This window comes from Canis lupus, chromosome 27 (assembly GCF_011100685.1).
Source record: "Canis lupus familiaris isolate Mischka breed German Shepherd chromosome 27, alternate assembly UU_Cfam_GSD_1.0, whole genome shotgun sequence".
NCBI classification, from domain to species: Eukaryota; Metazoa; Chordata; class Mammalia; order Carnivora; family Canidae; genus Canis; species Canis lupus.
Window position 1 is genome coordinate 45,710,629 of NC_049248.1, and position 23,731 is coordinate 45,734,359.

The following is a 23,731-nucleotide window of genomic DNA, read 5'->3' on the forward strand; positions in this document are numbered from 1 at the left end:
CGCAGCCCCAGGTCGTGGGCGCCGCCTGGAGGAGCCGGGGGAGCTCCCGTGGCCGCGACCCGCTCTGGGCAGAGGATGCCCGGGCCGCTTCCCGTGGGACCTGCCGCCGCACCTGCTGCTGCACCTGCTGGGCCCTCCCCGCAGCCGGGGCCAACATCGAGAGTCCGAGCCTGGGGGACGGAGGGCAACGAATCCAGACTTTATTGTCAAGGAGAGGAGGGGAGGACGTGGGGGGGCCGGGGTTGCTACATCGTCAAGCGTAAGAGTTGGTGGGGACGGGAAGGCCAGTGGGGCCCGTCCCCCTCCGGGTCGGCTGCTGGCGGGGCTGACGACACGGAAACCACGGAGGCGGGGAGGTCACGCCCCGCCCGAGTTGTGCAGTAGTGGGTGTCTGGTGGGGGGACAGCCACGAGGTCTAGGAGCTGGGACGGGGGAGGCTACAGACTCAGCGAATCCTGCGGAAAGGGCCGGGGCGGGGGCGAGGCTTCTATTGCTTTTTGCTCACAGTTTTGCGGAAGGCGAGGCGGGGGTGGGCTTGGACTGGACACCCCTTGCCCCCCTCGGTACCCCTTGGGCGATGGGTGCTGGTGAAAAGAATGGAATCCAGACTGGGTGGGGAGGAGGAGGTGAGGGAGGGGCCTGTGGGGGCATCTACTTGGTCCCACCCAAGTGCCGGAGATGCCCCCGAGCGGCCCCGCGCCCCCGGGGCCTGGGTCGGGCAAGGTGCGCCGGGCACAGTGAGGTTGCAGGCGGGAACACCCAAGTGCTTTGGAGGGACCCAGGACCCCGCCTGCTCCCCTCCCCCTGCGGAGGACGGGGGTGTTCACGGAAGCGCTTCAGTTTGGGGGCAGGGGGCCGGAGTCCCAGAGTCCGCTTATTGCCAGGAAAATCCATTTCTGCCCCCCGGACTCCGACCATGGCTTGTGAACCCCGTTTTGTGCTAGGTTTGGGGGGGAAGGGCTGAATGGACATGGCTTTTGGGAGGGGGGGTGTCTCCAAGGGGGCTCGGGGGTGAGACGGCCCCCCCTTTTCTAGGGGAGAGGGAAGGGCAGGGGGCGGGGTTCCCTGAGATCTGGGGTGTTCCCCCCCTTCTGAAGCCCCCCTCCCCCGCTACCCCTCCCCTTTCCTGGAACCCCGTACCTCGGGGCGGGGGGGAAGGAGAGAGATCATTCAGGGAGCGCCGGGAGTGGGGGCAGGCTTGGAGCCTGGAGGCCTGGGTCCCGGCTGGAGGTGGGGGGTCGCACGGGGGGGGCTGGGGGTTCGGGTCAGTAGGGGGAGAAGAGGATGGGTCCGTGCGCAGTTCGGATGGGCCCGGGGGCCGGGTGGAGCAAGGGGTGGGTGATGGGCGGTCCCTGGAGGAGAGGCGCGGCCGGGGCGGGGCGCAGGGACAGCGGGGAGCCCGCGGCCGCTGCCATCACCGCAGCCACCGCCAGGGGGCTGGGGAGCAGGCCGCCCGCCAGGGACTTGGGCAGCTCCTTGGAGAAAGTCAGCGTGCCCTGCAGGGGGGAGAGGGGCGGGCGCAGGGGTCACCCCGCGGCCCGCAACCCCGCCCCCCGCCCCCACCCCAGCAGGCCCCCCTCCCCCCGCGCCCCCTGCCCCACCCCGTGTCCCCCTCCCCTCCGCGCCCCTCCCCCTGCGCCCCCCCTCCCCTCCCCGCGCCCAGGCCTCACCGCCAGCTCCGCCGCGCCCCTAGGCTTCTTGTGACGGCTCAGGAGCGGGTTGGGCTTCCCGGCCACGCCGTCTCGGTGCCGCCGGCTGGAAATGTGCTGCGGGGGTGGGTGCAGGGGGCTGTGAGCCCGGGCAGACCCTGGAGGTTCCCCATTCCCCTCCGGCCTTAGGGAGCAGCGCTCCCCCGAGCCCCTGGGGACGGCCTGGGGCCCACCTGTTTCAGCTGGACCTCCGAGTTGACCTTGACATTGCAGATCTCACAGTGGAAGGTTCGGTCCTGGGCAGGGGCCTCCGGTTCCCCGGGAGTGGGCGGCCCCAGGCGAGGGTAAGCTTTGATGGGGCCCAGCCCACTTCGGGCCTCCAGAATGGTCTTGTGCTTAGTACCTGGAGCGCGGAAGGCTGAAGGTAAGGGTGGAGGAAAACCCTCCAGGCCTACTAGGTGACAAGCATGTTCCCAATTAAAATATGAGCCGCGGGATCCCTGGGCCAGAGGGTTAGCAGCGGCCTTCAGCCCAGGGCGTGACCCCAGGGTCCGGGGATTCCGCATCCGGCTCCCCGCAGGGAACCTGCTTCTCCCTCTGCCTGGGTCTCTGCCTCTCTCTCTGTGTGTGTCTCATGAGTAAATAAATAAAATCTTTAAAACAAAATACGAGGGAGCATCAAGTGTGGGGATTTTCCAAGCCCCTTGTGGGTGCCCCCGAAGGCAAGGTGGGTCGGGACGGGGTCGCAGGTGAAGAGGTTAAGTCAGGCAGAGGAGTTAGCTAAGGAAGGGAGCACATGATGAAGGAGGGAGATGGGCTGGTAAGCCTCGGAGGGTCCAGGATGTTGGAAACCAGCGGGGCTAGGAGGTAGGGAGCAGGAGTGGGCTGAGAAGAGGGGAGTAGGGGTGGGGGTAGGAGAGGCCATACCTTTGTTGTGAGCCTCAAGCTGGGACAGGGAGTTCACTGCCACCTTGCACAGAGCACAGTAGAGCAGCCGCTTGGCCTTTTCCTCTTCTTCCTTGCTGCCCCCCGGCAGGGCAGCTGGGGCTGGAGTCCCGCCTTCACCCTTGGTTGTACCTTGACCAGTCTCCGGAATGCTGGGAGGAGATGGGGAGCCAGGCTGTTTCTCTGGGGATCCCGGGGCTGGACCCAGTCCATTCTCCATGGAAACTGTTGTTAGGGGAGAAACAGAGGGGTCACCCCAGATGGTTTCGGAGACGATTCCTTATGTGGAGGAAACCCACCCTCATTTCCTGGAGGGCAAGGGCCCAGGAGTCCCCACCCTGTGACAACATGCATGCTCTCATGCCCTGGGCCGGAGCCAGATGTGGTCTAGCTGCTGCAGGCTGGGTGTGAGGCTCCAACGCCTGGCTCATGCTCCAGAAGCTGGGAACGGTTGAGGGGTCCAGCCCCAGTGGCCTCCTTTTCAGGGTGAAGCTGGCACCCAGCCTGGCCACGGGGAGAGGCACGGAACAAGGACTTGCCCCTCAATGGCCTACCACCCGGCCCGGGCTGCCTGCCTGGCCAGCCCCTTCCCAGAGTCCTGCCCAGTCCCTAGGGAGGCCTGCCAAAGCGCTCTAGGAAGGGGCAGGCGCAGCCCGAGAGGTCAGGAGAGACAGTTACAGACGCGGCAAAAGGGCAATAGCAAGAGCAGAACCGGAGAGGGAGCAGGGATGCAGGCTGCTGTATAATTCATGGCTTGATTAAAGATGCACAGGCCGCAGCCCTCGGCGCTGGGCTCTGGCCTCTGCGCGGGGAAACTCTAGCGCTCCCTCCCGTTCTTGCTCCAGCGGCCGATCCAGTTTCCGGGTCGTGGGGAGGCTGGCAGCGGGGCGGGCCCGGGTGGGGGGCCCTGCCCGCGGGCGTGCGTTCGCTTATCCACCCTGTGCCGCCTCCCTTTATTTCTCATCTCCGTCTCCCAGCACCTCCATTTCAGCCCAGGGGGCGCACCCCATCTCAGTCGGGGTCGGGGCTTCATGGTTTACAAAGGAGGGCAGTGTCCGGTCTCCTCAGAGATCAGCCAGTGGATGGGCCTCGCTAAATGAGGTAATAAGACACATAAAGCACCAGAACAGTGACAGCCAAGGGATGTCAGCCACCGCCGCCACCACCACCCCATCCCCATTTTATAGAGACGTTGCCAAGTTAAAAAAGGATGATCAGGGCAGCCCGGGTGGCTCAGCGGTTTAGCGCCGCCTGCAGCCCAGGGCGTGATCCTGGAGTCCCAGGATCGAGTCCCGCATCGGGCTCCCTGCATGGAGCCTGCTTCTCCCTCTGCCTGTGTCTCTGCCTCTCTCTCTCTCTGTGTCTCTTTCATGAATAAATAAATAAAATCTTAAAAAAAAAAACACAACAACACGATGATCAGGCTAAGAAGCGGCCAGAGCACATCAAGACTCCGCTGCCTGCCCTATCCGTGCCCCCGGGGGTGTGCGCCCAGTGGGGTCCTGGTTCCCACGCCGGTGACGCCGATGCCTGCTTCTCACTCTCCTGGGGGCGGGGCAGAAAGGACAGGCAAGGAGAAGAGGGAATGGGGGTATTTGGGTCCTCCGGGGTGCTCATGACCGAGAGCTGATGTGGTAATCCCAGGAGGGGGAGGCTCGCATCCTCCTGCCTTGATACGCCTTCCTTTCAATTTCTGGGCTGGGAGCGTGATGGAGGGTGGCCACCAGCCATGGGGGAGAAGGAATCTCAGACTTGCTTTTGGTAAACCTGGAAAAGACCTGGAGCATCTTAAAGCCTCATTCCCAGGAAAGACCACTTTGGCCCAGGGAGGTCCGGAGACCACCTGAGACCATACAGGGGGTGGCTGGGGTCTCCTGAGCTCTCGGTCTCCCCCACGGGGAACCCTGGGGGGCAGGCCCTGGGCCCTCCCTGCCCCCCCCCAAGATGGAGGAGCCTCTCCCTGGATTGGAGCGAGTCTGGCCTCACCCTAGCCCCTCTCTGAGTCACTAGGCGGCGGGGAGGACAGACGGGGGGATGCTGGGGCGGGAGTGGGGGTGACACGATGGAAACTCTGTATCACTGTGCTTGGCTCCAGGACTCACCTTGGGTAGGGTGGGGTGGGGGTGAGGAGGAGGGAGATGAAAGCAGAGGAGACTTCTGGGAAGAGGGGAAGAACAGAGGAGCAGTTGAACCGGTGGGGGGGTCGGGTTCGGACACACCTGGACGGGCCGCTGCACCATCCCCGTTTGGGGGGGCACCGCCCGGGGGAGCTGGGTCTCCGGGTTCCCGGGCGCCGGGCTCCCTGCCTCGCGTCTTGGCAGCCTCGATGCCTTTGACTCTTCGGGCGTGGCGATTGCCCTTGTAGTGGGCCTCAGCCTGGCTCTTAGGGACGGAGGAAGAAAATGGAGCCTGAGATCACCTTCGAGCTGCCCGTCCTCCCCGCCGAGCTCCCTCGGGCCCTGGGGTGGCCTCGGCAGGCTGCGGCCGTCTCCCCCCGCGCCGGAGACGCGTGAAGTCCCGGCCAAGGAGGGCGGGTTACTCCTGGGGTTCGGACTAGCTCCTCAAGGTCGAGGGGCTGGGGACCTGGATGCTCACCTAGGCCAGGCTCCTCCCTACCGCCGCACCCAGGGCCTGGCTGCTGACTCGGGCTCTCACCTGGGTCTGCGAGAAGGAATCCTGAACCCAGCCAGCCAGCGTCCGTGGCCCCCTGGCCTCTTGTGCCTGTCTCCCGACCCTGGGCTCCAGCCTTCACTGCTTCCGCACTCAGGCCGGGAGTCCCAAGAGCCCTGAGGCCTGGGCTCTATCCCGACTACTCCCCCCTGGTTCTCATTTTTCCTGAAGCCTCTGTGGACACCCTGGAGGACCCTGGCCCCAAGCCCAGCTCTGGAGAGAGAGACAGCTGTCAAAACACCGCCACTTGGTCAGGGAGGGGAGGGGAGGGCCAAAGAGTGGAGGGCAGCCTGCATGCGCCCCCTGGCCCCCTAGTCCTCGACCCTCCACGGCGAGGGGAGCCAGAGCTGGCAGAGGGGGTGCCGGGGTGCAGGTGAAGGAAAGACCTAAGCTGAGTTGGTTCTGGCTCCACCCCCACTCCCATGTGCATCTCCTGTTTATTCTGAACAATATACAATCCCGGAGCCACAAGGTCACCCAGACAGGGACACAGTAGAAATAAAAAAAAGTGTGGACGGGCAGGAAAACAAGATCGACAGCCAGGGGTGGGAGGGGGAGCAGTCTGTGGAGCCCGGCATCGCGGGTGTGCGCGTGTGCGCGTGTGTGCGCGCGTGCGGACTGCGGAGAGACACAGAACATGGCTTACTTCCCCCTACTCAGCAGAATGAAGCTCTGCTGCTTTTCCCTAAAAGCTCTCAGAACTTGCGCCCCGCAAGTCCCCGGCAGGCCCACATGCAGTCCCAGGGGAGCCCCAGCGCGAGGGCGGCTGGGAGGCCTGCCATCTAGGGGCTGCGTCTTGGGGGGCTTCTGTGCATGGGCAAGGGGGGCGGGGGGAGGAGGCCGGCAGGGGAGGGGCCCGCGGGGCCAAGGGGGCGCAGGCCGGCAGCGGAGTCGGTGCCCTAGCGGGGCCCGTGCCTCATGGCCCCCTGCGTGCCAGGCCCTCGGCCGCGGCTGCCCAGCGGCGGCCTCCGGATGGCCTGCTGCACGTCGAGCGCACGGCCCCTCCGGGCCCTCCCGGCCACCCCCCCCCCCGCCCCCCTGCCCCCTCCCCTGCCCGGGGCCCCCAGCGCCCGGCCTCTGCCCTCCCGCCGTGCCGCCGGTGGGCCCTTACCTGGGAATTGAAGCGGATTTGACAGACGTTGCAGGAGATGACGGGCCGCTTGGTCTTGAGCAGGGGCCCCCCGAAAGTGTGGGACAGGACGGCCTTCTGCACAGGGTCCATCTGCGGAGGCAGGCTGGGGTGAGCCGGGGCCCCAGCACAGGCTCGTGTCCATCATCCCCCACGTGGCGGCGGGGCTGAACCCGAGTCCCCGGCACCTCCTGTCCACCCCCCCTTTGCCTAGGCCTTTGGGCCTGTCCCCCGATTCCCTCCCGGCCCAGTGTCCACGGCCCCGGCAGGGACGGCCTGGCCCCAACTCGGGACACAGAGGCTCCTCACGGGAGGAGCCCCGAGCCGGGCTGGAACCGGCCTCAGCTCATCACAGCCCGCGATCCAAGGCTCTTGGACCCACGGCTGGGCCCACCCACCAGGGTCCCACAGACGGCAGGTCCCGAAGCAGCCTGGCCGCGGGGCCTTCGCTGAGGCTTGGCCCCTGGTCCTGCTCTGTCTGGGGCAAGGTGCTACCAAGCCAAGCTTCTGGCCCTGGGAGACAGACGTTCCCAGCTTCCCGTGGGCCCCAGGTTGCCCTAACCCGCCCCCTACACCTCTTTCAGGCAGCAAGTCTAAACAGAGTGGAAAACTCAGGAGGAAGTAGGTGGCTGTAGCTAATAATGGGGAATTAGTAGGGGAAACTACGAAGCCGGCTGGCCTGAGGCAGCCGGGAGATCTTCTGAACTCTTTGCCTGGGGCAGGGCTGTGGGGCTGGGTGTGATTAGGAACAGTCTCTGCCCCCACCCTGGGTCAGCAGATGTGTTTGCAGGCTCCTGCCAAGGGTTCACATGAGGAGGGGAGAGGATGGGAGTTTCTCTCTGAGGCCTGCGGCTATCAGGGGATGAAGCCAGGGGCCTAGAGACGCACGGAAACTGCCTCCCTGCACAGTGCTCCTCCCTCTGGCCCCCGGGGCGGCCAGGGAGAGGCAGGACTGGACTGTAGCCAGGCCGAGGAGGATTGAATGATGGCTGGGACCTCTAAGAAGGGAACCAAGTAACAGCTGAGGCCTTGTCTTTTAGGTGGAAGGGCCAAGTGAAAAATAGTTGCTGGGGCTTGGGGTTCCTTAGCTCTCAGCCGAGCCCCTTCCCCGTGCCCAGGTCTTCAGTGGCTCCCAGGAAGACAACAGACAGAGACGGGGACTTGAAGCGGGCAGAGGAAGGTGGTTGGACTCCGGAGAGTCCACATATCCTGACTCTCCCCCGGAGCTCCCCTGGCTGCTTGGGGGCAACGTCGGGGACGGGGCTTCGGATCCCCGAGAAATGGCAGTAGAGGCGAGAGCCGAGACCGCGTTCGGGTGACCGGTCTGAGGGACGGGTGTCCCGTCACTTGGTCTGCCCCTGGCTGGAAGCAGCCCCTTTCCTTTCAGTAGCTCATTTTTCACCTCCTGGAAGCCCAGGTCCTAGTCAAAGAGGAGCCAAACAAGGGAAGAATGGGTGTGACTGCGTGTGTCTGGGCAGGCTGTGATCAATCTGTGCATGGGTGGAGTGTGAAGGAGTGTCATGTGCTGTGTGTACATCATTGATGCATCAACATTTCTGTGTCGGGGGCTTTGGCGACGCCATGAATGGTCAGGTTGTGTAATCTTCGGCTGTGTGTTTATCTGTGTGAATGTATGATGCGTTTGGCAGAAAGAAAGACAGACCAAGTTGGAGACAGGCTTTAATCAGAAAGGGGAGACGGGCGACTGCTCTGGGGCTCCCAGTCTCCAGGCGTCAGTCCTCCCTATCCAGAGACGCCCCCGCCCCCTGCCCAGGGAGTTCTCCTCAGCCCCTGGGCTTCCTCCCATGCTGGGTGGGGAATGGAATTCAGCCCAAACAGAAACCCAATCTGGGCCTGGAAACCTAAGTCGAGGACAGCAGCAGGGAGAGAGGAGTGGGATGGAGAGGGGACAGCAGAGGCCCCAGTTCTGTCCCTGCCCCACCCATCACCCCAGCCTGCTCCCCAGAGCGCCCTGAGGACGACCTGTGGGCTGACCATCCCAGTATCCACCCTGGGAGAATGGTCCCTGCCCCACTTGGGTCCCTCCTCCAGGTGGAGAGCCTTCCCTCCTGCACACACCCATCCTCAGGTTTAAGTCCAGAAACATCAACTAGGGGTGGGGGGTGCCGGGCGGGGTGGGATGGGGAGGAGGGCATCAACCCAGGGCCGGGGGTCCTTCCCAGCCTCTCCTCCAGGAACTGAGGAGACACCAGGCTGAAGGTGAGGGCTCCTGGGCCCAATCCCTGCGCAGGTGGAATGTGAGCCACCCAAGTGCCGCTCCGGGCCAAGGTCAAGAGGCCCTGGTGACCTAGATGAGGGCTCTCTGGGGAGGGGGGAGGCCAGCAGCTCCCACAGCCGCTCCCCTCCAGAGCCCCTTCCCCGGCACTGCGGCCTGGACACGGCCTGGAAAGGTCGGCACCGCCTCTCCCACCTGCCCTCCAGCAGCAGACGTGAAGGGGACTCCTCCCTGAGCTGGGGCAAAAGGAATCAGGAAGGGCAAGGGGGAGGGAAGGGAGGAAACCAGATCAGGAACACGAGGGGGGGGCATGATTGGATTTCCTTCCACTGCCCTTTATCTGATGGAAGCCGCTGCCCCCTGTGGGAGCGCCCCGCTGCCCCGTCCCCCTCCCCCGCACCCCACAGAGGTGGAAGGGGAAGGAGGCTGGGGTCTCCGGGACGGGAAGACCTGAGGGACTGACGTAGGAGAGAGCGGCCCAGGGGGGTCTGAAGAGCAGGTGCAGGCTGGGGGGAGAGGTGATGCCGGGATGGGATGAGGCATCCGGCGGCGTGGTCACCTGGGGGCGCACGCAGGACCTGATGGGGAGTCCGAGCATCTGGGCCGCCGGGGCGAGGGGCCGAGGGGGGGCCGGCGCGGTGGCCGAGTCGGGGGCGCCGGCCGCGACCCGGGGATTGCTCGGGGCCGCGCCAGGCGTGGGGGATGGGAGGGCCGCACAGCCCGGGACCGGGCGAGAGGGACGGGCCGGCCGCGGGGGCCGGCGGGGCGGGGGGGCTGCGGCTGCGGCAGCGGCGGGGGCCGGGGAGGGGCGCCGGGGGGCTTACCCTGCGGGGCCCCGGGGGCCGCGACTCCATGGCCCGGCGTGGCGGACCCGGGCGGGGCACCCGAGCCGGGCCGGGCAGGCCGGGGACGCGGCGCTCGTTGCCCGGGTGGCTCGGGGCTGTGCGGCGGGGCCGGCCCGGGGAGGGGAGGCGGGGCCGGCGGGGCCGGGAGCCCGCCCCGGGGGCGGGGACGTGGGCGGGGCCGGGCTCGGGGGCGGGGCCAGACGCGGGGGCGGGGCGAGGCTCGGGGGCCGGGGAGTGGGCGGGGCCCGAGGCGGAGTGGGCGGGGCCCGAGGCGGGAGTGGGCGGGGCCTGGGCGAGCGCGGGGGCGGGGCCTGGGGCGGCGCGGGGGCGGGGCCCGAGCGCGGGGAAGCGGGGCTGCGGGAGGCGGGGAGGAGGGGGCTCCGCATCCAGGTGCGGCGAGCAGGACCCGCCCGGTGACCTCGGTTTCTCCGCCAAGGACCCTGGCTGGGCGCGGGGTCCCCCCCAAGCCTGGGGCGACGCGGGGTGTCTAGCTCGGCCGCCTCTCCCCTCCGCCATCCCTTCGCCCCGGCCCGGCCCCCGGCCCTTTGCGACAGCCCCTCCTCCAGGTCCGCAGACGCCCCTTGTCCTGGCCGCCCTGCTCGCGACCCCTTCGCCCTTTCCCAGCCCCCCTTCCGGGGAGGGGCAGTCGCGCCCCGGCACCTGGGCGTCTGCTCCCTCGCTGGGTCCCGCGGACGGTGGGGCTGCGGGGGGGCCCGGAGCAGGAGCGACCCCAGCCTGCGGACACGGTCCCTAACCCGCTCCCCGCGGCCGCCGCCCGCCACCTGCCGGACGGCCGCGCTCCCCAGGACCGCCTGTCCCGTGCGCTTGCTGCCCCCTGGCGGCGGCGGCGGCGCAGCGCGGGGCTGCGGGGAGAACCGCAGAACCGCCCCGCCCCGTCTGCGCCCCTCTTAGGCTCCCCGCGCCCTCACCTCTCCCCTTCCCTTCCGCCCAGGACAGAGGGGTGAGTGGAGCGGGGGACCGGATGTAGAGACGTCTCTTCGGGAGACAACGGGAGGTCCCAGGGCAGAGGCAAGCCTGCTGTGGCCAGGGGTGTAAGGGGGAGGGCGGCCCCAGCAGCGGAGACACCTGGAGCTCTCAGCCCAGGGAGGGGGAGGCCCTGCGAGGAGTAATAAAACCACCACCACCACCACCACCACCACCACCACCACCACACGGCGGCTGAGCCCTTGCAATGTGCCAGCCCCTGTACCCAGCTCTTTGCGTGGATTATCTAATTTAATCTCCACCGCTATTCAAAATAAGTACTATGATTATCTCCATTTTATAGAGGAGGGGGCCGAGGTTTAGAGAGGTCAGATAATTTGCCCAAGGTCATAAGCTAGTTAAGTGGCTGGACCAGGATCTGACTTTAAACCCGGGCAGCCTGACTCCAAAGCCACGTCCGGATCGGCTGCACGGTGCTGCCAGAGGCCCGTCTGCAGCTTTTCTGCAGTCCTCGTTCCCCTGCAGAATTTGACACTATTGATGCAGCCCGCCACGCTCTCTCCTTTGGCTTCTCTACCTCTCGGGGAGCCAGGTTGCATCCCCGCCCCCTCCAGCGGCGCCTCCATTTCCTTAGCCGGAGCCTCCCCCTCTTCCCGCTGCCCAATTCTGCTTATCCCAAGTGCCCGAGGCCTTGGCCATACCACCTCTCTCTCTCTGATCCTCTCTTAAATAAAAATAACGGCAATAACGTGATCGCAGCAGCGAACGACACTGAACCCTTTGTGCATCGTGATGGTGAGACACGGCTCTCACAACAGCCTCTGCTGCGTTACTTCTCTTACGATCCTGTCTTACAGCTGGAAAAATTCAGGGTCAGAGTCGCGAAGCAGCTTGCCTGAGGTCGCACAGCCAGTAGTGTCGGGAGGCCAGTTCAAATCCTGCCAGTCAAATGCTAAAGTGGGTGCGGCCGGCACTCCCGGCGTATCAGCGCTTATGGCTTTACATTTATTTTTTATTTTATTTATTCTTTTATTTTTTATTTTTTTTTTTATGGCTTTAAGTTTAAATAGCTAGTCCCTACTAGAGGCAGTGGAGCCGGGAACTCCGGGGGAGTCAGCAACCCCGCACTTCCCATGTGCATGGACTAGCCTTGTGGCCTTGGGCAAGTCACTTAACCTCCCTCGCTCTGCGTTTTCCTCATCTATAAAATGGGGACAAGGGCAGCCCGGGTGGCTCAGCGGTTTAGCACCGCCTTCGGCCCAGGGCGTGATCCTGGAGACCCGGGATCGAGTCCCACGTCGGGCTCCCTGCATGGAGCCTGCTTCTCCCTCTGCCTGTGTCTCTGCCTCTCTCTCTCTCTCTGTCTCTCATGAATAAATAAATAAAACATTTTTTTTTTAAATGAGGAAAATGATGGGAGACCTCAGGGTAAGTGTGAATGCGCTGTGCAGGCAGGGGAAAGTATTTCCAGCACCTTCTGCTCTGGTCAAACTGGATCAATTGCACTTCCTCACGTGCTCTTTGCTAGCCCTTGTTCATGCTAACTGCTCCCGTCTGGAATGTTCTCTAAGGCCCCTTTTAGAATCCTACTAATAATTCTTCAAAGCCCAAATCATCTGTCCCCTGCTCCGGGTTCGGTCCTTTTTTCCTCTGTTCTCTTTCTCCTGCTCAGCTCAGGTTGGTCCCTCAGGCACCACCTCATTCAGCAAGTCGTTCTCGACACCCCCTTGGGTTCCCCTATAAGCTAAATGCTTCTGACGCGGCTCTTTTCACACTGTAGGGTAGCTGCTAACTTGTTATCTTTCCTACCAAGCACGGGCTCCCCAAGGGCACAAAGTCCTATGTCCCTGGCACCTGGCACAGTGCCCAGCACACAGTAGGCTCCTAACATTCTTTTTTGTTCACTCGAGTCATTGTCAGCGTCTCTGTCCCAGTATCTATAACCCTTGCTCTGTTTTGTGTTATAGGTCGCTGCAGAGATGTCTACGTTTCTCTCCCGAATATGAGCTCTTTCGAGACTGGACCCTGTCTGAGTGTTTGCCCTCATGTGTCCATCGTGTCTAGAACGGGGCCTTGCTTATAGTCAGGACGCGACTTTCTCATCTGTGAAACAGGGATGAAACAACAGCTTCCCCAGGGGCGCTACAAAGACTGAGACCCGAGAAACACTTTGCACACCTCAGGGTGCAACGCAAATGTTCACCTGGATTCTCTGGGAGGAGTTTGGAGGAAGCAGCTGGAAGTAAGGGGAGCTCCGTGGGGGGTCAGAGGCTATGGGTTCACGTCATTCGTTCGGCACATACTGTGTCGATTGAGGTAAATGACGAAAACCTTCGGGCCGGGGTCTTGGCCCTGCCAGCTGTGAAGCAGGAATGACAACGTCCACCTTGCCGGGCTGCGGTGAAGACGCAGTGACATGGGTATAGACACAGCAGCCGCCGCCCGGTCGGTCAGTCCGCGTTTGCGGCCTCGGGGCCGTGCGGGGCCTAGTCGGGTCCTAGTTGGAGCCTTGCTGGGGCCTTGCCGGGGCCTAGCCGGGTCCTAGCCGGGGTCTAGCCGGGGTCTAGCCGGGGTCTAGCCGGGGCCGTGCCGGGTCCTAGTCGGAGCCTTGCTGGGGCCTTGCCGGGGTCTAGCCAGGGCCTTGTGGAGGCCATGCCAGGGCCTAGCCAGGTCCTAGTTGGAGCCTTGCCGGGGTTTTGCGGGGGCCTTGCCGGGGCCTAGCCTGGGTCCTAGCCGGGGCCTAGTCAGGGCCTTGCCAGGGCCTAGTCCGGGTCTAGCCGGGGCCTAGCCGGGGCCGTGCGGGGGCCTTGCCGGGGCCTGCGGGAGCCGAGCTGCCAGCTTCCTCCAGACCTCCAGCTCCAGCCCACTCTCCGGGCCCCAAATCCAACCGTGTGCCGGGCATTTCTGACTCCATGCCGCTCGCATACCAGCTCGCCGGGTCCTGACATGAGCTCAGCGGCCTCAGCCCAGACCCACTTCCTCCTGCAGACCTGTGTCCCCCGCCAAGGTGGCTTCATCCAGCCACAGAGACTTGAATCCTGGGGTCAGCCTCGATCATCCTCTCTATTCTCCCCCCGCCCCAAGCACCAGGTGGGCGCCATGGCCTATGAATATTTCCTTGCCTCCTCCCTACTGTACCCTCGCGGCCCTGCCCTGGCCCAGGCGGGACAGCCTCCGGCCTCCGCTCCCTTTCAGCCAGCCGTCCCACTGCCCCTCCTCAAACACCGCTGTCCCCGAGTCCCTTTCCTGCTCAGGGGTGAGGTGGCTCCCTATTTCATAGTCCATTAAGCCGGGGCCAGTTCGCTAGCCCTCTGAGGCCCACCCCGCTGGCCCTGCCCTCCCAGCTGCGTGCTCCCGAGAGCTAGAGGTTACGAACGGACGAACGGACGGGCAGGCTTGGGGCCCTGCTTACTCCCTCCTGGATTCAGCACCTGTCGCCCCTCCCACCTGCCTGTAGTCACAATCAGCACTCCAGGCCCCACTGCTCTAGGTGGTGGGCTCCAGCAGAGGATTCACATGAAGCCCGTAGCACACCTTCTGGCTCATAGTGGGAGCCGGGCAAATGTCAGCTCCTGTTGTTACTGTTGCTAACCGTATAGCAGGGAGCCAACAGCGCTTGCAGCGGCCTGGGAGCCAGGCAGGTGGCGTCCTCAGAGGAGGTAGGGAACCAGGTGCAAGAGGAAAAGAGGGCAGGGGTGAGGTGGAGGGACAGCAGGGGCCAGGGGCTCCGGGGGGTAAGGCAGGCAGGCAGGCTGCTACTCACAGTGCTGTAGTTGCTGAAGAGGCCCAGGGTGGGGGCCGGCTCCAGTGGGAAGGGCAGGATCTGCTTGAGGTCCAGCGGGGGCTGCATGATGGGGGGCTGCCGAAGCAGAGGGAGGGGCCCTGCCCGGCTCAGGCTGCCTGAAGGGCAGAGAAAACATTACGTGGGGCAGGAAGGTCGGAGCTTGGGAGCCCCACCCACACCTGCCAGTCCCACTCCCCAGCAGGCGCCCCCACACTCAGAAGTGTGACCCCATGCACACACACTTCCCCTGCTCGCTGGCTGGCTCGGAGCAACGGAGCACAGTGCCCTGTGGGCCCAGGGGAGGGTGCAGACCACTCCTTCCCTTCTGGGTGGTTTTCACTTCCCCCTTCTCCAGCCTCCCTCCCCCAAGACCTTTAGGCATCTTACAGACCCAGGAAGAGCTGGATCAGCAGGGCTCGGGAGCCCCGTGGCTCTGGTCACTCCCTTCTTCCGGTTTGGTTTTCCCCCAACGAGCCCCAAAGGCTAGGTCTCACCCCGGGGAGAACAGAGTCTGGCCGGTGATGCATCCCACTGCCCAGAGGGGCATGTTGAGGCCTAGACTCGGAGGAGGGCTACTGAGTCAGGCTGCCCAAAGAGCCGAGATTTGTCCCAGTCGCAATTCCTAGTGAACTGTGACATCGCCGGGGATAGGGACCAGGTGAGTGGCGTTTGCTCTGGGCCGTGGGCTGCCTGGGCGCACTCTCAGAGCCCCCTGCCCCAACCTGCCCCTTTGTCTCCCTGGGAGGGTTCAGCTCCAGCTCTGCAGGAGGAACCGTCAACCCAGGCCTCTGGGAGGGGAACGCCTGGGTCTGACCCCAAGGGGAAATGAAAGTCCAGGCGAGCCCCTCCACTACCCACCCACCCCTGAAGCCTTCTCCTCCCCTCAGAGCCACGGAGGAACCTTGCCAGGCTCCAAAGGGGGTGGGCCAAGGCCCTCAGGGCCCCCGTGGCTTCCGCTAGCCCAGCTCCCTTCTGCGGCCTCGCTGTCCTGGCTGCCCTTCACTGCTCCAGCAACCCCCTGCCAACAACGGGGGTTCCCAGGAACAAAGGCAAAGCCAGGAGGCTGCAAGCCTGGCCCCGTCCTCCCTTGACCTTACTGGGGCAGAGGGTACCCCGGGATCCGTTCCTGCTCCCTCCATAGACACTGCCCTTTGCATACCTTCAGTCCCTGGTGCCCGCTGCCCCCAGGCAGTGGCCTGGCCCTGGCCCCCCAGGGGCCTGGGCCTGACAGCGTCCCCTTCCCTCGGTTCTGCCCCCTGCCCCCACCTTGGCCAGCCCCCTCCCCCCCAGTCCAGTCAGTAGACTCAGCCAATCAGAGCCCTGGAAAAGTGGGGCAGAGGGGAGGGCGGGGGAGCAGGGATTAGGGAATCGGAGGCGAGAGGGAGGGGGTGGGGAGGGCTCAGGCACAGCTGGGGGCAGGGAGCTGGTCCAGAAAGGTCTGGAGGGGTCTCTCTCTTCTGCCGGGGTGGGTGGCCAGGGTACCTGAGGTCAAGGCTGCCGGGAGCTTGGGCTCTAGACGGCTAAGGGTTGAAGGAAAGGGCAGGATGCTTGGCTTTGGCCCTCGGGCAGCTGGGGGTCTTGTGAGCCCTGCGTGCCTTCCCTCCTCTGCCACCTGGGAGTGGGGATGGGATGGGGGAGGAGGACGACAGACAGACGGAGGCTGGCGAAGAATGACAGAAGCAGGGGTGAGCGACTGAGAAAGGAGACATAGATCCTGAGACAGAAAAGGATAGTGAACAACGGAGAGATGAAGGGAGTGAAATGAGAGAGAAAAAGAGAGACTGTGCTGAGAAGCTGGACACAGAGCTGGAGGCCAGGGCAGACAGCCGGAAGGAGAACAGACAGGGCGAGAGGAGGCAGGGACAGCCCGAGGGGCGAGGGGCGTGTGGCCTGGCCCCCCAGGGCTTCTCCCCTCCGCGTGCACCCCGCCCCCAGCCTGGCACACCAGGGCAGCCCTAACGAGCCCCGGGCAGCATCAGGAATGGTGAGAGAAACCTGAGCGCTCCCAGAGTCCCAGGCACCCAGCACCCACCCCTAGCAGCTGGTTCGGGGCTGGCACTTGTGCTGCCCCGGAGCAGCTCAGCTCCTTGACCCTGTCCCGAGCTCTCTACCCTCTGGAGCTCCCACCGCTCAGACACCCAGGCTCGGAAGACAGAGATGCTTTCTGGAAAAGGCAATTGAAAAACCGTGTGTTGTAGGGCCGCCGTGTGCCAGGCACTGAGTTCCGAGTCTTATGGCATTTACCCTGTGAGACCACTGTGGCTCCATGGGGGGCAGCTGGTAAGTACTTTGCCCATTTGACATACGAGGACACTGAGGCTCAGAGAAGTTAGGAACCTTGGCTGATGGCACAGAGCCCGGAAGCGTGGGGCTGGGATTTAAATCGAAGGCTGCGGCGGCCCCGTCGCCCCGAGGGGCCCTAGTCTCACTTGGGAGGCCTGGCGGCCCGCAGGCCTGCACCCTGCGCCAGGAGAGGGAGCGGAGGGCCAGTTCCCTGCGTTTCCTGGGGTTGGCGGAAAGCAAGAGCGGTGCTTCGGGTCCCTGAGGCCAGCAACTCATCTTTTCCACTGCCAGGAGCCCCGGAGGGAAGGAGGGAGGGCAGGGGGGTGGAGGCAGGGCTGAACTGAGGAGGCGCCGAGGCCAGAAAGCCAGGCGGGCACCTGGAGGTTCCTTTGCCTCCTCCTTGCTGCGGGGTCTCCTGTGCTCGAGACAGGGAGAGGGGCAGAGGACAGAGGCAGGGCTCTCGATTCGCCCCCTCTCCCCTCCTCCGAGGGCACTCGCACTTGCCCCTTTGGAGGGCTTCCTAGACGCCGGGCACGGGACGTGCCCGGTCTCCCTGAGGACGGCTCCGCGGCTCAGGAGCAGGTGCCTAGCGCATTTGGCAAACGAGAACAGCAGTTGGGCCTCCAGGACCGGTCCAGGGGATCGAGTGAGTCCACGCAGGCTGCTGGCAGGCCGCAGGGGAGCCCACTGAGTGTTTGCTAAATAAACGAGTCCTCAGCTCAGGGAGGACCAGGAGACAGTCCTGAGACAGTCCGCTCCGAGAGGGGGAGGCACCTGACCAAGGTCACACAGCTAGGGAGGCTTGAACCTGTCTGGCTCCAGAGGCAGGGAGGGCTTTCAAGCGCTTCCCTTTTGTGGGTAGACTAGGGATGGGGGATGGGGTGGGGGAAGGACAGGACCCAGGGGGGCTGGGGGGCAGGAAATCAGGACTTCTGAGACCTGGCTAGCTGAGGGCTTGGGCAGGTTTGGAGGGGGTGGGAGCGAGAACTGGAGTGCGTGCGAGCGGCCCGCGCACAAGTCAGGCAGGGCAGGGAGGAGCCGGGGCAGGCCACTCCGGAGGGAAGCTCATTAGAGTAATTGCCTCCAACAGATAGGGCCCCGCCCGCCTCTGTGGGGAATTGCCAGATGTTTTATTAAAGACCGTTCCCAGTGCACTTTAGAGGGGGTGAACCCTCGGACCCTTGGATGGATGTCCATCTGTCCCTTTCTACGTCCTACCTAGCCCCAGGCACTTTGATCCGCCTCGGCTTTCCTCTCCAGCACCGAGCCACAACCAAGCCACATCTAACTCCCATCCCGCTGAGGTCTAGTCTTTTCCTTCTTCCCTTCCCCAGAGATTTCGGCCAGGTTAGAGTCCCAGCCCCTTGGCTGTCTTAGGGCAGGCCTGCGGCCTCAAGCCCTTGTGGGGAAGAATGGGAGTGTCCGCCGTGAGCTGGCTCAGGGAGTGGTCCTGTCTGGTAGGAACAGGAGCTGGGAGAGGCGTGACGGGAGGGCTGTGCTGGGTGCTGGTCGCGGAGACCGGGCCGGGGCGAGAGCGAGATGAGAAGACGTACTGGGATTAGGCTTGCAAGTGGTATTAGGGCCCTAACCCAAGCACACGGTCAGCACTGGGTTAAGATGGGAATTAAACTCTGGGGCCAAGGGAGGAACTGGATTGCAGTCTGGACTGGGACCTCATCTCTAATCCATCTTTCTCTTTAGGCCTTTTGGCCGCTGCTTCTCCCCCAGCAATGCTTAAAATTGGGGATTGAGAGGAGAGCCTTGAACGTCTGCATCTTGAATTCTTGACCAAATCCCATGTATCTGTTCCCTTCTGCCTCAATTTCCCCCATCTGGACAGGAGGCAGGCTGAGGGCTGGAAAGGCTTTGAAGTCAAAGATGAAAGCAACAAGGGGATGATTATGAACAACCACTTAAACATCCTTAATAACCTTAGGGTGGAGGTAGGCGGGGCAGGGCTGAACGGAGGAGGTGGCTGGGAGGGGAAGGGAGAAAAGATCCATGGGAAAGCTTCGGAATCTGACAGCAAAGGGCCTCCTTCAGTGCCCCCTCTCCCCAGGGCCCAGGTGGCGGGGACAGTAAGAAGGGCCCAGAACAGGGGATTGAGCCCAGAACCACCATCTGCTTAAACCTAGGCCCACTGTCTAGATCTTGAGCATGTAGCCGGGCCCCACCTGCTGGTCAGGGCCACCGTGCACAGGGACTCGGTGGACCTCAGCATTTGGAACCTGGAAGCCTTACTAAGGGTCCTGGGGGTGGGGCCTGGACCTGGCTGGCAGGCTTCCCGGCCCTCTGTAGGCGGGCACAAGGAAGGAATTAAGGACAGTGTCCTCCAGGGAGATGTGCTGGGGTCCAACTGGTGGACCCGGGGATTTCTCCCGTGGTGGGGTCTTGGTCAGGTTTGAGCAGGTCCCTAAGGTCGGCGTTAGAGCCCACTGACCAGGGGAAGCACTGCTCGTGCTCCTGGAGAAGCATGATGCTGCCCCTGGGGCCTGTGCCCAGGGTGGGGCCTGTGTCCCCGGTGGCGCCAACCTGCAGAGATTGCACAGGCCAGAGGAATGTGGAGCCTCTGCTCTGGGGGCCTGAGTGCAGGATGTGAGGCTGAGGGTCCCCTTCGGGTGGGGCTAGGCTTCCCAGCTGGGCGAGGAGTCTCTTGTTTGCTGGAGCGACTCGGGAGAGGGAGGCAGGCGACGAGTCATTCATGCCTCCCTTGCCTCATTCATGGACCAGGGGTGCGGAGCCTGGCGGGGAGGAGAGGCCCGAGGGGGGCAGGAAGAGCCGAAGGAAGGGGGTGAAGGAGAGGAGGGCCGCCACTGGGAGGTCACCAGGGGTCAAATGAAAGAGGGGAAGCCAAAGAGCCAGGGAGGCAAAGGGCAGAGGGACCCAGCCGAGGGCTGAGGCGGGGGCCGGGTGTCCCCAGGGAGGGCAGGGGACCACAGGTGTGGGGGCGTCTCCCACCAGGAACAGGGCCCCGCAAGCCCGCAGGGGGCAGGGGGCAGAGCGGGCCTGCCCACCTCTGTGGAGGCAGCGGCCTGGAGCCTCCCAGCCGCCAGTCCGGGAGCCCGAGCACCCCAAGGCCCACTGGTCCCTCTCCTCCCCCACCCGGGCTCCCTTCCCATGTAGGTCATGAGGATGGGGTGGCTGGAGGCCCGCCCGAGCCCCGGGGGCTCCCCTCCCCCGCCCGACTGGCCCCTGGCGGGTCCCCGGTGCCCCCGGTGCCCCCGGTGCCCCCGGCCCAAGGCAAGGGTGGGGGTGGCGGTGGGTGAAGGAGGAGGCAGGAGGAGGCAGGAGGAGGCAGGAGGAGGCCGGGAAGCGGGGCCCAGGCAGGCAGCCGGGCGGCGGGCGCGGGGCAGGTCCCGGCGTGCAGGGGCAGGGTGTGCGGGGGCAGGACGGCCGCAGGCCCCGGGACGCCCCCCGCCCCGCCCCGGCCCGGCCCGGCCCCTGCTCCCCCGCCACGGCCCGGGGCTGCCCCCCCCCCTGCTTCCCGCAGCGCTGGGCCCGGGGCGCCGGGCGGGGGGCGGGGGCCGGGCCGGGGCGCACCCGCGCGGGGCTCTCCAGGCCCCGCCGCCTCCCCCGGCCCCTCGCCCGACATGGATATTCATGAGCCTCATGAATACGCGGCGCCTCCGGGGCGGGGGTCCCGCTCGCCCGCGCAGCCCAGCGCGCAGGGGTCCGGGCCCGGCAGGGGGAGGGGCGGGGGGGCCGGGGCCGGGGCCGGGGCGGGGGCGAGCGCACTCACCGAGGATCATGCTGGGGACCCGGCGCCCGGGGTTCCGCGTCGCTGTGTCCCGGGGGCCGCGAGGCCGGGCTGGGGTACCGGGGAGGAGCCGGGGGCGGAGCGGAGGCCGGCGGGGCGGGGGCGGAGCCCGCAGCAGGTGAAGGCGGGAGGAGGGGCCGCGGGGGGAGGGGGAGGGGAGGGGAGGGGAGGGGAGGGGCGCCCGCGGTCCCCCTGCGCCCCGCTCCTGGGTTCGCGGGGTCCCCGCAGCCAGGCCGGGGACAGGGCGTCTGCCGGGCGCGCGGGCGACGGAGGTGCCGGGGCCCCGGGAAGGGCTGCGTCTGAGCAAAGATGGGGGGCGGCTGTGGCCTGGGTGGGACCCCCCCCCCGGGCCTCTGCAGGGTGCCAGGGGGTGCAGAGAACCCGAGGTCCTTTGTTCCTCCGACTCGGAGCAGGATGCCAGGGGGCTGGGCTTCCGAGGTGAACGGTGGGGCCCAAGATCCCAGGTGGAGCTCCGGCTGGGGGTCAGACGCGGGGGTCCCCCCGGGAAGGTCTGCGGGGAAGAGATCCCATCCGTGGGCTCCAAGGGGTGGAAGGAGAAGCTCGCAGCTCTGAGCCCGGGGGCAACCAGAAGATGATACAGGACCCAGAGCGGAGGCTCAGCCCTGTGCAGCCCTGAGCTGGGGGGCAGCGGGCAGGGGGCGGGTAGGAGCAGGCCTCAGGCCTCAGGCCTCAGGCCTCAGGGCCCCGCTCGCTGGGCATCCCCCACTAAGGTGAGCAGGGGTCCAAGAGGACTGGGGGGTGTTTGAGGTGCAGAGGAGGATGGGGACTCGGACACAATGTAGTGTCAGGGGGCTGTATGTACCGCATGGATCTTAGGGACCAACAGGAGGACCGATTAGGGGCGGGCCACGGGGACCCCAGCATGAGGCTGGAGCCTGGGAGTCTGTGAGGTGTCTGGGGAAGATGCAGCTGCTGCAGCCTGGACCTGTCTATACCTGCCCCAAGAGGGAGGGCGGCCGGAGGACTTCCCAGAATGCCATGCAGCCAGCTTCAGGCCGGCCCCAGCCAGAGGGAAAGGAGGTGTGACTGGGAACTAGAACACTTGGGATTTAAGGAGGGTGGAGGCGGGGAGGAAGAGGTTGGTGGAAGGGTACGGACTGGTGTCTGCGTACAGCGAGGGCGGGGAAGGGGATTGGGGGCTGGTGTTCCGGGGGTTCAGTAGGGAAGTTGGGACTAGATGGCTAATGAAGGTACCAGAAGTTCAAGTTCCCGATTCTGGACTTCGGCAGTCTCTTGCCTTCACCTCACTGATCTGGTTTGAAGGAAAGATGTTCCAGCTTAAGGGCAAGAGATTGCTGGGGGGGTGGGGGGGGGTGGGGATGCCTTGGTCTGGTTCTGACCCGGCGGCCCAGAGACCTCAGGGCCCTGCTGCCCAGATCTGGCCTTGGGAGAGGATGGAGGGTCTCGCAGCCAACCAGAGGGAGTCCTCTTACTCCAGCTCCAGCCTGCTACCCTGTTGTTCAACCCTATATCACAAAGCCTGCTTCTCCCAGGCCCTGTCGTCCATCCTCCTGCACACCCCCCCCCATTCTTTCCCCTTCTTGGTGGACTCGGAACAAACAAGAGTCAGCATCAGGCGTGGTTGATGGGTGATAGAGACCCCTTGGCCTCCGCATTGTCCACCCTCCCACACTGCCCCCTGGGACTCTGAGTTAGGGAGGTCCCAGAAGAGGGGTTGCTGAACTTACCCAGGTGAGGCAGCTGGCTGGAGGGCGGGGTGACCTTGCAGGCAGGGGGGGAGGCAGTGTGCAGGGTGCATTCATTATTGATGAGCCCTGCACCCCGGGCTACTAATGAGCCCAGGCCGGTTGCTCTAATTGATGTCAAGAAACTTGAGACCCCCAGATCAGCTTCCCGCCTGCCAGCTGCCTCTCCGGAGCCCCCTCCCCCTCCCCGCACCCCCAGCTGCTCTGTCCCCTGCCCTGGGCCTCCTTCCCTTCGGCTGCGCACCAACAGGCGAGGAGAGGGCTCAGGCCTTCCAGCCCCGGCCTTCCTGGCCTTCCTGTCCCCCTGGACGGCTCAGCTCGGGACGCGAGGCAGACATCCTCTGGAGGGGCCGGGAGGTGTGCAAGGGGAAACAGCGGGCAGCCCGAGAGTCCCGGGCAGGGGCAGGAGGCCGGGACTAGATGCAACTGCGGGCCATGTCTGAGCCCCAGGAATCCCTTTCTGTCCCGCGTACCCTCAGGAGCGACCCTGCCACTTTGAGACCCAGAGGCACAGGCACTACCCAGACACGCCCGGTACTGGCTCACTTCCCCTCCTCATTTCCTCCTGCCCCCCCACCTCGGCGGAGGCACCTCGGCTCTGGCCCCCGGGGCCTGGGTCTGGCCGCCAGCCTCCTCCCGCCCCAGCAGAGGGATAGATCTCCTTCCTCGGGGGTTCCAGTGCCTCCTTCTGCATCGCCTGCCATCCGTGCAAGTACCGGGCGGCTCCTGGCCTCACTAGGTCTCTGCCTCCTTATCAGTCCCTCTTCACTTATAGGTTCTGGAAAGAAGTCCTGAGGCACAGGATTATCAGGAAGTCACAGGCTGGAGCGTGCAGCAGCCTCGATCTCTCAGGAGAGGTATTTTTAAGGTGATGCAGGCGCTGCTGGGCAGAAGCCTAAGTTAATAAGAGCAGCCTGGGTGATGGGGCGAAGGGGGGAGATGGACTCCAGGCGCTCCCGCCCCAAATTCCCATAAATCTGTGGCTATGCTGCCCTCCGGTGGCTGATTCCTGGCCTAGCGCGACAGGGCCCTATTTGCCTCGGAGAATCCAGAATTTCAGGCCCCCTGGCCTTCCTCCCTGGCCTTGGGAGAGACCCGCCTTGAAAAGACAGAGGCCCCCGCGGGGCTCCCTCACTTGGACTCCGCTCCCAGGGCCTAAGGCCTGGCGTGCTGGTTATTACCAGGCTGTCACCGTCAGACAAGGCTGGACCTGAGCCCTGCTCTGGCACTCACCGGGTGACCTTGGGCAAGTTACATAACCCCTCGGGACCTCCATTTTCCCCCGAGTAAATGGGGTTAATTGAACCTGCCTCATGGGATCCTTGACAGAGAAATTAAATGAGATAATGTATGTAAACTCTTGAACAAATACCCTCTCTACCTACCAGCACACAAGTAGTAGTAAAAACAAGACAAAACGAAACCCTAACTGGCTTTCTTCTAATTCCATTTTGGGGCTTTTTCCCTCAGGCCGTTTCATTATTCGGATTTAGAGACGCCCAGGTGAGTGGTCGGGACTGTTTTCCCCCCATCTTCAACGTGGACCTCCTGCTTTGCATTTTTCCCTTAATGCTCAAACCCAAAGAGAAGGGATCCTTTTTCTTCTCTCTGGGGGGTGCCGGGAACCAGATCTGGAGGGGCCGGGTGACAGGCGGAGGAATCAAGGCCTCCTTCCACCCCTTCCATCATCTCATCACCTAAGAGAAGGGAACCCAAAAGGTAGATCCAGAGTTCCCGAGGGAGGGTCATACTCCCCATCCC

General features: G+C 64.6%; 1 protein-coding gene across 5 annotated transcripts; it reads right to left on the bottom strand.

The window, feature by feature from the left end:
- Positions 1 to 176: 176 nt before the first annotated feature.
- ZNF385A (zinc finger protein 385A) lies at positions 177 to 20,341 on the bottom strand. Of its 5 annotated transcripts, none has more exons than XM_038577853.1 (8): positions 20,226 to 20,341; positions 14,183 to 14,319; positions 6,376 to 6,486; positions 4,814 to 4,976; positions 2,577 to 2,819; positions 1,883 to 2,052; positions 1,671 to 1,766; positions 177 to 1,496 (listed from the first exon to the last, which is right to left on the bottom strand). In XM_038577853.1, the coding sequence occupies exons 1-8, from the start codon at positions 20,233 to 20,235 to the stop codon at positions 1,266 to 1,268; spliced, it is 1,161 nt and encodes a 386-aa protein (XP_038433781.1). In that variant the 5' UTR covers positions 20,236 to 20,341; the 3' UTR covers positions 177 to 1,265. The 5 variants fall into 5 exon arrangements, with proteins under 5 accessions (XP_038433781.1, XP_038433782.1, XP_038433780.1 ...); XM_038577854.1 differs by lacking the exon at positions 20,226 to 20,341 and adding an exon at positions 15,363 to 15,495; XM_038577852.1 differs by lacking the exon at positions 20,226 to 20,341 and adding an exon at positions 14,444 to 14,562.
- Positions 20,342 to 23,731: the final 3,390 nt, after the last annotated feature.

Excerpts from the sequence above, each read along its gene's own strand:
- ZNF385A (XM_038577853.1), bottom strand. Across the intron at positions 6,487-14,182 it reads TCTTCAGCAACTACAGCACT|ATGGACCCTGTGCAGAAGGC; the intron begins GTGAGTAGCAGC and ends CTGCCTCCGCAG. Across the intron at positions 1,767-1,882 it reads CGGAGGTCCAGCTGAAACAG|CACATTTCCAGCCGGCGGCA; the intron begins GTGGGCCCCAGG and ends CCACCCCCGCAG.